This window comes from Canis aureus, chromosome 2, assembly GCF_053574225.1.
Source record: "Canis aureus isolate CA01 chromosome 2, VMU_Caureus_v.1.0, whole genome shotgun sequence".
NCBI lineage: Eukaryota > Metazoa > Chordata > Mammalia > Carnivora > Canidae > Canis > Canis aureus.
The window spans coordinates 92332694-92343726 of record NC_135612.1 but is presented as its reverse complement, the minus strand read 5'-3'; the positions used below and the strand labels follow the sequence as shown (position 1 = coordinate 92343726).

At 73.2% G+C, this 11033-nt stretch overlaps 1 protein-coding gene and 1 long non-coding RNA gene across 2 annotated transcripts; both read right to left on the bottom strand.

Annotated features, from left to right (window-relative positions):
* Positions 1-241: 241 nt before the first annotated feature.
* SPON2 (spondin 2) lies at positions 242-3590 on the bottom strand. The gene is made up of 6 exons (XM_077881603.1): positions 3183-3590; positions 2642-2867; positions 2058-2281; positions 1797-1988; positions 1433-1607; positions 242-750 (listed from the first exon to the last, which is right to left on the bottom strand). Exons 2-6 carry the CDS (start codon positions 2862-2864, stop codon positions 566-568), a joined length of 999 nt encoding a protein of 332 aa, XP_077737729.1. The 5' UTR covers positions 2865-2867; positions 3183-3590; the 3' UTR covers positions 242-565.
* A 1945-nt stretch (positions 3591-5535) lies between these two features.
* On the bottom strand, positions 5536-8300 carry LOC144291419 (uncharacterized). The gene is made up of 3 exons (XR_013358677.1): positions 8066-8300; positions 7005-7131; positions 5536-6648 (listed from the first exon to the last, which is right to left on the bottom strand). It is a non-coding gene; the product is annotated as an uncharacterized LOC144291419 (long non-coding RNA).
* Positions 8301-11033: the final 2733 nt, after the last annotated feature.

Below are 11033 nucleotides of genomic sequence, written 5' to 3'. Positions count from 1 at the left end.
CGGCCCGAGGCTGGGGGACCCCCGTGGGATCCGAACTGCTGCGCAAGGCCCGACCGTGAGCTCAAACGAGGGCCCAGGGGGCTGACCCGGGAGCCGTGGGGCCTGTCGGTGGGGCCGCGGCCTGCGCAGGACGCTGGGCGCCGACGAGCTGCGGGGGCCGCCGCTGGGCTGGGGGGGGTCCCCTCCTCCGGCCGCGCCCTGCCCAGCGCCCTCGCAGGCAACGCGACACGAGGGCCCGAGCTCAGGAATCGGTCTTTATTCACGTAGGGAGGCGGCCACAGGCGGCGGGCGTCCGCCCCTCTCCGCGCCCCGGGGGGGGGGGGTCTGGGCCCGAGGGCGGGCGGGGCTGTGGGCGAGTCGCCCGGGGCGCGGGGGCAGGTCCGCTCGGGGTCTCCGCAGGCGGCCCTGGGGCACCGCGTGCCGGGCGTCCGTGCGCGTCGGCTCCGAGCAGCGGGGCCGCGGGGATGCGCTGGGCCGAGCCCCCCGGGGAGCGGAGCCGGACCCCGCCCGGAGGGAAGCTTCTGGGAGGAGGCGCCGGGCGGGCGGGGCCGAAGCCGCGGGGGCGTCAGACGCAGTTGTCGGGGACGCAGTCGGCGTCCTCCTGCAGCTCCGGGCACGCGGCGCCCTGGTTGGCGGGTTGCACGCGCACGTAGCGCGTCCTGCTCTTGGCCCCCAGCTGCCCGCACGGACCCCCGCACAGCCCCCAGGGCGACCACAGCGACACCTCGCAGTCCAGCGGCGTCTCGGGGCCTGGGGGCGGGACACAGCCGTCGGCGAGCTCGGCCACGAGGCCCTCCGGGCGGGGCTCCCGAGCCGGCGCCTCCACGCCGGGGACGCCGGGGACGCCGGGCAAGAGGAGCGGCTCGGTCCCGAGCCCCAGCCCCCAGGGGCCCCGTGCCCTGCGCCACGCTCGGCGCCCGCGGGACCGCGCCTCGTGCTGAGCGCGTGGAGCCCCTGGATGCGCGACAGCCCGTGGCACGGCCCGTCCCCGCGTGACGCCACCAGCCGCCTGCCCCTCCCCCCCCGCTGCGCCGCGTCACACCGGCCCCCCCAGGTCGTTCTGTCTCCGCGCGGTGGCCGCTCGCCATTGAGGATTCCTCTAAGGGTGACGTGAGGGCCTCCGCGTGCGGGGCAGTCCGCAGCCGCCCTGTCACGGCCCCCGTGGGCCCCGCGAACCTGAGTGGTGTCTCTACCCCCGCGCAGCTAGCGGGACGCCAGGGCCTCCCAGGAATCCGCGCGGGCCCCAGGCTCACGGGAGTCGGGCCAGGCTCCCGCAGATCCTCCCGGAGGTGCTCCCCCAGGTGCTCCCCGGGTGTTCCCCTGAAGTGCTCCCGCAGGTGCTCCCTGCAGGTGTTCCCACGGGTGCTCCCCTATGTGCTCCCGCAGGTCCTCCCCGCAGGCGCTCCCGCCAGCGGGGTGGGCCTGGGCTCACCTGAGAGGCTGTCCAGGATCTCATTGCCCCCGCCCACTGGGTCCGGGGCGGGCAGGACGAAGGTCCGGGGGTGCTGCCGGAGCCGCACCAGGGTCACTCTGGCGATGGGGGGCAGGGACTTCAGCCGGGGGTAGTAGAAGGAGTTTGCCGGGTGGCTGGGAGAGGAGGAGGTTATCTGTGGGGAGAGCGGGGTGTCGGCACAGCCAGAGCGGGGTGCTCGTGCGGGGGGGGCCACCTCACTCCCACCCGCACCCCCCCACCCCCACCCTGACCCGCCGCACACCCGGCTTCTGTGCAGCGGGAACGGGCTGCGCGCCGGCCGGGCGCCACCTGCTGGACGGCCCGGAGCCGGCAGGGCGCTCACCTCGGTCACCGTGTCCTGCGGGATGGTGGCGAAGTTGGGGGACGAGAAGGTAAAGCCGCTGTCCGTGCCAGCGTCGTAGGGGTACAGGTCCACGGCCACCTGCTCCCTCCAGCGGTCCCCGTCACACAGGTCCAGGCTGTCCACGCCCACGAACCAGTCTGGGCTGGGGACGATGCGGACCACGAAGGACACCTGGGGGGGGGGCAGTGCTCAGCAGGAGGCGGCGGCCACCCCCCCCCCCCCCCGCCCGCCGCGGCTCACCAGCGAGTGCCGGGAGTGGGCCTCGAGCTCCGCCGACGTCTGGCCGGTGCCGCTGGCCACCGCGGGCGCCGAGAACACCTCGTGCACGCTCTGCAGCTTCTCGGCCGCCGCCTCCATCTCCCGCATCAGGGCCCAGGCCTCGCCGCGCTCCGCGAAGTCCCGCAGCCCGTCGCTGACGTACTGGTTCTTCCTCCACAGGCTGTAGTCGGAGCTGTGCGCCGCCCCTGGGGGTGCGGGGGTGAGCGGCCGGGCACCCGCCCTCCCCTGGGTCACCTGCGTCCAGCCACCCCCGCCCCGCGCCCCAGGGCATGGCCCGAGGACACCTGCCCTGCTCCCCCCACTCCCTGCGCCCCCCCAGGGTCACCAGCGTCCAAGACCCCCACTGCACCCCTGCACCCTAGGGCACGGCCCGAGGACAGCCGCCCTGCTCCCCCCACACCCTCCCCAGGGTCACCAGCATCCACCCCCCAGCACCCCCGCACCCCGGGCATTCCCCGAGCCCAGCAGGAGGTGCCCGCAGGTATTTGTGGCGCTGAGGTAGCTCAGGAGAGTGTCCCCCTGCAGGGCGGGCGGCGGGGGCTTACCCAGGAGGGAGGACCACTGCGCGGGCGGCCGGAACAGGGGGTACTGCTTGGGGAAGGCCGTCTGGCTCCACTTGCCCGTGAAGGTGATGCTGTAGCGGGCCAGGGGCCGGGCGGTGCACACGGACTCTGCCCCCCGCGGCCGCCCCGCGGCGGAGCCCAGCGCGGTCAGGAGCAGCGCCCACAGGGCCCTGCCGCGGGCGGTGGCCTGCCCCGGGGCTCCCATGACCTGGGATCGCGGAGAGAACACCACCAGCTGGCCCGGAGCGCTGCCCCTCCGCACCCCGCACCCCTGCTCCCTTCTCACTGCCCCCCTCGGCCCAGCGGAGCCCCATCCCGGAAAGCAAAGCCGGGTCAGGCTCGGGCTGGATTCCAAGCCCCTCGGGGATTTGGAGCCCGGCGGCGGCCTCGTGTGGGAGCCGTGCCCGGGCGCACCCCGGGGCCGCAGCTCGGCGCTGCCCTCCGGTCCGGGAGCCTGGGCGGGGGGGTGCCCGGCGCGAGCGCAGGCCTCCCCCCTCGGTGCGGGGACGGGCGCGGCACTCACCGAGCAGCGGCGGCGGGAGGGCTGGCGGCCGGGCCGCGGAGGGTCCCCGCGGGGCGCAGAGCACCGGCCGGCCCAGGGCCCGGGACGCACGGACGGGCGGCCGCGGAGAGCGCGGGCCGGGGAGGCAGGGCGGGGGCTCCCGGGGCTGCGCGCCTGGCTCTGGCTCCGGCGCCGCCGAGCAGATGCGTCTCTGGCGCTGAGGTCACGCTCCTCCCTCGGGCGCCTGCCACTTGCCGCACCCCTTTCTTTGTCTTCCCCTCCCGCGTCCCCGCCCTCGGGCTCTCCCGGCCCCCCCCCCCCCCGTGTCTCCCTGGAGGTGCTGGCCCCGCGGTCGGGCGGAGGCGGGAGGGCCGGGAGCGCCGGGGTCCGCCCCGCCACGGTGGGCCCCGAGGGCCGCGTTCCTGCCCAGACGTGGGTCCCGCTCGCTCGCCCCGTGGGGCACGCCCGGGTCGCGGGGCTCCCCGGCAGGCCCGGCTGTCGGCCGCGCGGCCCACGGGGCGCAGGAGCCGCCGTCCACGCGGGGGGCCAGGGCCTCCCGGGGCCTCGGGGAGCCGCAGGCCCTTGGGCACAGGCGGCCGCGGGGGGCAGCGCGCGCAGGAGGAGGCCGGGCTGGCGACGGCCCTCGCTGCGCCGTCGGGAAGACGCTTCCAGAACCCGGGTCGGGCCTGGGAGCGGGGAGCCGGGCCGAAGCGCCAGAGGCCTCAAGCTAAGCAGAGAGCCTGGGAGTTCTGGCCGCGCCTGACATTCCAGTGGCGGCGGCGGAATAAATAGAACCGACGCGAATAGAATGCAAACAAATGACCTAAGCCGCGGTTCACGGAAAGCAGGCTGCACACAGGTCCTAGGTCAGGGCTTTCAAACTCTGCTTTCGGGGACCCCCCTGTTCCAAGTCCACAGGAGCCCCACGAGCTTGCTGCGTGTGGGTTAGAGCCGCCCAAACCTCCCTTATTTGAAACCACAACAGAAACGCTCGGAAGGCAGAAGGCGTAGTAAGTTGCTCAAGGATGAAAACGCGTTAACGTAAACAGCGCGTTTCACGGAAACCAACTATATTTTTCAAAGAGAAAGGCTGCGCGAGCGAGAGAGCGGCCTGGTTCCACGTCCCTGCCCTCGGGCTGCCTGGCGTTGTGGGGGGACGCCGGGCACCTGCGCCCGCTCTCCCTGACACGCCGTGGCCCCTTTCCGCGGACACAAAGCAGGAGATGGGCCCGGGGCCGCGTCCAGGTGGCGCACAGTCCGGTGGCGGCGGTGGTGGCCTCAGGCTTGCCCATTTTACGGGGTTCTCCTGTCCCGGCAGCCCCACACCCACGTGGGAAGCCCCTGGACTCCAGGGTGCCCGGGCGACGGGCTGCCAGGGGAGCACGGCCGAGGGCACTCGACAGGTGCAGAGGTGGGGGCAGGGCCCCGTGGCCAGGAGGGGTCGGCTCAGCTGCGGATCCCCTGCTCCCCACTCTTGCCCTGGAAACCAGGGTGCAGGGTCTTGCCACCTCTGCTTTCAGAAGCACGTTTCCGTAGACAGAGCATTCGTCCTGTTTGGGCAGCGCCCCTCGCCAACGGGAGCCATCGGTGCGCTAGCCGCGGGTGAGAACCCCCAGGCGCTCGGGGCGGGGGCGGGGGGCGCCCCGCAGGCGGCCGAGGGGCTGCGCAGGCAGGATAGTTCACGCGGGGTGCTAGCTTGGTTCCGAATTCCCGGGTCCCTCCAGGTCACTTCTTGCCCAGTCAGTTCTCAGGGCTCAGGTTGTGGCTGCCACTCAGGCCTCCGCACCCCCACCTCCCTGCACCTCCACCTCCCCTGCACCCCCTCCCTGTCTGCACCCCCACCTCCCTGCACCCGCTCCCTGCCTGTATGCCCACCTCACTGCACCCCCACCTCCCTGCACCTGCTCCCTGCCTGTACGCCCACCTCCCTGGATCCCCTCCCTGTCTGCACCCCCACCTCCCTCCCTGCACCTCCACTTCCCCATCTGCACCCCACCTCCCTGCACCCCCTCCCTCCCTGTACCCCTGTGCCCTCTGTAGACCCCCCATGCCCCAATACAGAGCACTGCTGTCTACACCCAAGCCCCCAGCCCTTTTGGGCCCCCCCAACTGTGAATGGCTGCAGCAAGCACCCCGTGTCCCGATGCCACCCCATGTGTGCCCACTCCAGCTCGCGTTGGCAGGGAGTGCAGGGTGGCCGAGGGTGGTGGTGGGTGGCCGTGGGTGGCTGCGGCGGCTGTGCCGTCCTTTCCACCTGGTGTGGGGGCGGGTTTTGTGGGCTCACCCGGCCGGGGCTGCGTGGGTCCGGAGGCCCGTCGGGGGCGTGGGGGGGTCCACGTCCTCACCCCCTGCCCGTGGGCGGCAGCCCGCACTCCCCGCCCAGGGTGCGCCCGAGGGTGCCTGGGCCGCAGCTCCGCTGGAACAAGGGCTCTTTCAGGGCCTCCGCAGGCGCGGGCGTGGCGCTGGGGTGGCCGCGGGCGCACAGGCCCACTTTGTCTGCTCCCCTGGCCGCCCAGCCCACGGTCCCCGCGGCCAGGCCACCGCCAGACGCCCGGCTGGCACACACGTCCCGCCCGCGGCCAAGCCCCTCCCCGTCGGCCTCAGGGGCATCTCGGGTGGTGGCCCCCGCAGCCGGTGGCGCCCCGTCTTGTCACGGCGCTGTTTTCAGTCAAGCCGCACAGGGAAGCTCTAACGTAGCCTCGGGGGCTGTCCCCGCCGGGTGCGGCCCTTGGCCCGCGAGCTTCCAGGGTGACTTCAGGCCCGGCTGCTGGCCCCACCCACGCCCCTCACCCCTGCGGGCACCGCTGCTGCGTGGGGCCTCGATGGCCCGCGGGGCCTGGGTCCTGGTGCGGCTTTGCGGCCCGCCGTGACCCCCCAAGGACAGGGGCCAGTGGGCCAGCCTCCCCGCACCGCGCCAGCCACACGCCCAGGCCCCCTCTCCCCAGGAGGCCGCAGGGCGGAGCTGCGGGGTGGGACCTTGGGGCCCTAAGGTCGACCTCCGCTGGGGGCCGTGGCCTCTGTGCACCTGGGGTAGCAGGGGGCTCCCCTGAGAAGCTCCCCTCGAGGGCGGCGACCAAGCGGCGGAAGCGGCAGCAGGCCCTTCCCAGCGCCCTGGAAACGCACCCACGGTCTCCCGTGTCTTGCTGTGACCGGGAAAATTGGCGGAACCGTGGTGAGGACAGGGAGCCACAGGGTGTGTGTGTTGACAGCGTTGGCCATTTATAAGGGCGCAGCTCAGGGGTGACACCCATGGCATTGCTGCATGGTCGTCACGGCCACCTGCCAGACGCACCCACACTGCGGGTCTGAACCGCAGTGCCCGTTCGCGCCCCTCCCAGCAGATCTGTCCCAGGCAGGCGCAGCGTCCCCGGGGCTCACCATGCGGAGGGCGGGGGCAGGACGTCGTCCCATCCCAGGCTAAGGCCACGCTGCACGCGCGCACCGCCCACGGACACCCGGTGGCTTCACCCTCGAGCTGTCAGTCGTGCTGCTGTGAACACGGGTGTGCAGACATCCCTTTGAGCACCTGCATTGCCATCTTTGGGGTTGTCCACCCACGCGTGGTGGCTCTGCACTTGATATTTCAAGGAGCCTCCACCCTGTTGTCCACGGTGGCTACGCCAGCGGGGCACTGGGACCCACTTTCCCCGTGTCTTCGCCTGTTGCGGGGAGTGGCCTGAGCCGTCCCCATGCCTTGCCCTGTCCTAGCCTGGGGATGAGCAGCCTGTGCCCTGGGGCCAACCACCCGCCCGTCAGCCCTGGATGGGGCCCTTTCCTAACAGCGTTCCTATGAGATGTGGGGTGGTTTCTGGGAAGACTCCACCCGTGACCCTCTGCACTTGCCTGAGGCAGAGCTGACCCAGGGGACAAGCCTTGGCCCTAGGTGACAGCTGGAAACTCCCCACACTTCGTGAAGTTGCGGTTGCCCGAGGCCGTGGTAACAGTGGGCGCACCTGCCGGAACCCAAAACCTGGAAGGGAAGTGCACACGTGGGACACGCCGCCACCGTAGTCCCAGGGCCTAGAGGGCCGAGCCAACGCCGCGGGGGCGCTCCTGCGGGAGGGGGAGGCCCAGGGTCCGCACCGCAGGGCGCCCCGCTGTGTGGCACTGGATGCCGCCACTCGCCGCATCTGGGTGGAGCGCGACTTCCAGAATTGCCACATTGGATTATTTTAATTGTTCAGCTTTCATCAGAAAGTAGGCCACGGGCGACACGCTTGCAAAAGGACCTGGCAGGTGGCAGGACGGGAGCCCCAGGGGGGCAGGACCACGGAGGGGCCGGGCCCAGTCCACGCCCACGTGCAGGGGGCCCGGGGAGCCTCCTGGACCCGCGGCTGCTGCGGCCAACGGGGCAGCAGGGATTGCGGGGAGGGGCCCCAACCCGTAGTCAGCAGATGCTCCGGGTGGGGGTCCCCGGGCCTCGCCTGCAGGCAGAGCGGGGGGTGGGCAGTGCGGCCCCTGCCGTCCCTGTGACCGCGGGACCCAAGGGCCTCAGGACACAGAGGCAAGTCCCCTGAGAGCCGCGGGGGGGGGGGGGGGGGCGGCATTGGGCTCTGCAGCAGCAGCGGGGGGGGGCCCCAGTGCGGGGGGGTGGGGTGGGGGGGCGGCCCCAGTGCGGGGGGGGTGGGGGGGGCGGCCCCAGTGCGGGGGTGGGGGCGGGGGGGCGGCCCCAGTGCGGGGGTGGGGGTGGGGGGGTCCCCAGTGCCGGCCGTGCTGGGAGACCCGCAAGCCTCCGGAGCCCGCCCCACCCCGCCTGCTGGACCCCCCACGCCACCGGCCGCCCGCGCTCGGACGAGCACAGCAGAGCGGCCCCGCGGCCCACGGAGCGTGGGAGGCGGCCGGGCGGCGCTGGGGGCCGGGGCTGGGCCGGCGCCTAGCGTGACCTGTCCGTGGCCTGCGCTCACCTGCGTGTCCTGCGTGGCCTGTGTCGCCCGCGTGGCCGTGCATGGCTGGGCGTGACCTGCGCGGCCTGCGCTCCTCCCGGCGCGGCGGCTGGTCCCCGGGGGGCTGCGTGGAGGTGGTTCCGGGGCCCCGGGGCCGCGGGAGGGAAGGGGCCCCACACCCCGAGGGCGGTGGCTGCGGAGCTCGGGAGGCCCGGTCCTGACCCCGGGTCAGGGAGCCCCGCGGCCGTGGACGTGCCACCCGTGGGCGGGAGAGGCCGGCGGCCCGGGGCGCACACGCACACGCGCACGCACACGAGGGGCCTCCTCTCCCGGGACCCCGGGCGGGGCGGGCCCCGAAGGCCGCAGGGACTGTCTGTCGGGGCGGCGGGAGCCCCCAGGCCGCACGGGGCGACTCGGGGCGTGGATCGGGGCGCGCGGGGGAGGCGCTGGGGGGCCGCTCGGCACAGCCCCGCCCCCCCCGCCCCGGACCTCGCACCGCGGGGGTCCCCTTCCCGGCCCCAGGCTCCCAGGGGCCAGCGGAGCCCAGTGCGGGGGTGGGGGGGTGAGGGGCGGGGGGGGGGGCAGGGGGGCGGGCAGGTTCTCAGCGGGCTCCTCCCTGGCTCCCCGCGGCCCGACCCTGGGCGGCCACGCCCCCCGGCCTCAGTTTCCCCGCCCGCGGGGCTCCCGCTGACGTCACCCGCCCCGTGACCCGCGGGCGCCCGGGCTGGAGCTGCGGCCAGGCTCTGAGTCAGGGGCGCGGCGGCCAGGCTGCCGCCCACCCGCCGCGCCTCCCCCTCCCTCACGCAGCCGGCGGCCGGGGCACCCAGGGCCAGGGGTGTCGGGGTGGTGGGCGGAGGGGTGCCCTCGGGTCGCGCGGCCCCAGGGAGCCCCGCAGCGGGAGCAGCCCAGGCCCGCGCAGCGCTTCCCGCAGGCCCTGCTCCTCCTGCGCGGGGAGCCCCCCCCCCCCCGCCCCCCTGCGGCCCGCCCCGCCCGGAAACTGTGAGCCGCGGCCTGGCTCAGCCTCCCTCAGCCTCCCGTGGCCTACTTTCCGCCCGGCGCGGTGCAAATGTGGGTCAGCGCTTGCTCGAGGCCGCGGCCGGGCCCACTGGGCGGGGGGGGGGGGGGGGGGTGGTCGGGGCGGAGCAGCCCCCCTCCTCCCGCACCCCCTCCTCCCGCACCCCCACCCCTCACCACCGCCTCCCCGCGGCTCAGCACAGGGGGGTGCAGGCCGCCCACCTCTGCGTCCTCTTTCATTCCCTCCCGGGTCTGGCTGTCCTGCGGGAGCTGGGCTGGCCTGTCGCTAAGGGAGGACCCCACTGCCCTGGGTCGGGGGCTCCCCTGCAGGCGGCCGCACTGAGCCCCTGGCCCCCGAGGGCGCCCCTATAGACCACCCCGAGCCAGGCCGACCTGGGGGGCCCTCGCCCACCAGCACCCAGAGCCCACTGCCTCAGCCTCCCAGGTGCCTGCACCACTTCCTGGAGCCTGCTGCACCCCCGCCTGTGGGAGCCCTGGTCCTCCACCATCTCCCGGGGGCTCCGCTCATGAGGTCGTGCACCCCAGATTTGAGAGGGCACCCTGGGTTTGTGCATGTGCAGACCCTGCTTCCGGGCCCTCCTATTCAGATCCTGGAAAGCCCACTTGGAAGTGAGGCGGGGGATGGGCAGGGGGAGGCCAGGATACCCTGTGGGTGCTGGGAGGGGGGCGATGGGGAGGGGGAGGCCAGCACACCCTGCGGGTGCTGGGGTGGGGGGAGACGGGTCAGCAGGAGGCCCCGAGGCGCTGCCGTACCCACACTGCACTTCCTGAGGCGTCTGTTCCCCACCTGCTGGGGCTTCCAAAGGAGATGCTAAAAGCACGGGAAGCCTTGTTGCCGATGATTTGAAAACAGGACCAAAGCCTGAAAGAGAGAGGGGACAGGGGCCTGTGGTCTGAGGGCACCGGTCACGAGCCAGTGTCCCACGTTTGTGTGTCTGCGGATCCTCTTTCCTGGAGCTGGGCTGGGCAGGACTCCTGTGGGAGGAGGTGTCCCCAGGGGCCAGGCCAGGGGTCACGCCTGTTGTCAACACTACAAAGGCCGGGTCGATGTGTCCCTGAGGCCCATCCCTGCAGGGCGACCCCCGGCCAGGCACAGGCCTGCAAACTGCACCCCTTGATGTCCCAGCCCCGATCGCAGTGAGCAAGGCCATGCCGCGGGGGGTTCTCCGCAGGCAACCCTGTCCTGTCTCCCTTCTCCCTTCCCTGGGGGGTCCCACCTCGTGGGGGAGGGGTTGGCCATCCGAGCACCTGATGCCCTAGACGTCATGGTCAGGCCCCGGGGAGTGGGAGGTGGTGCGTGTCCCAGCCAGCCCTGGGGTCAGCTCTCCGGGGGAGGGGGGCAGTCCCTGGATTTAGCGGGGCCTGGCACGGTGTGGGCCAGGGGAGGCGGCCTGCTGTCCACACCGTGTGGAGGGTGATCTGACTTGGGGTCCTGTGGAAGACGGGAGGTGGGCGGAGCTCCTGGCGCCCCTGCCCCTTGGGAGGCCCCCTCTCCGGCTGCCCCACTCGCCTCCATCCAGGAGGCCCTCTGGTACCCAGCACGGGAAGGAGGCCCGCGCTCTGCGGTCACAGAGGCCAGGGAGGTCACTTCACCTCGGGGGCCCCGTCTCCCCTCTCGCCTCTGCTGTTACTCTGCGAAAGCAGCCAGGGGCAAACGTGCACGCATGTGGGGGGCTGTGTTCCATCCAGTAACACATCATTGACCGAGACCTCAGGAGGCCTTGAGGGCACAACAGGGGGTCAGAGGCCTCGGGTCGCCGTCGCCCACGCTGTTCACGGGAGCCTCTGTCTGTCCTTCCCCGCACCCTTCCCCGTACCCTCACAAACCCATGAAACCCTGAAGCCTTGTGGGTGGGTGGGGCACCAGGGTGGGGAGCGTTAGGCCCTTGCCGACAGAAAGAGCATGTTGCTTCGAGACAGGAAACCTCAGCAAGGCCTGGAGTTCTCATCTGCC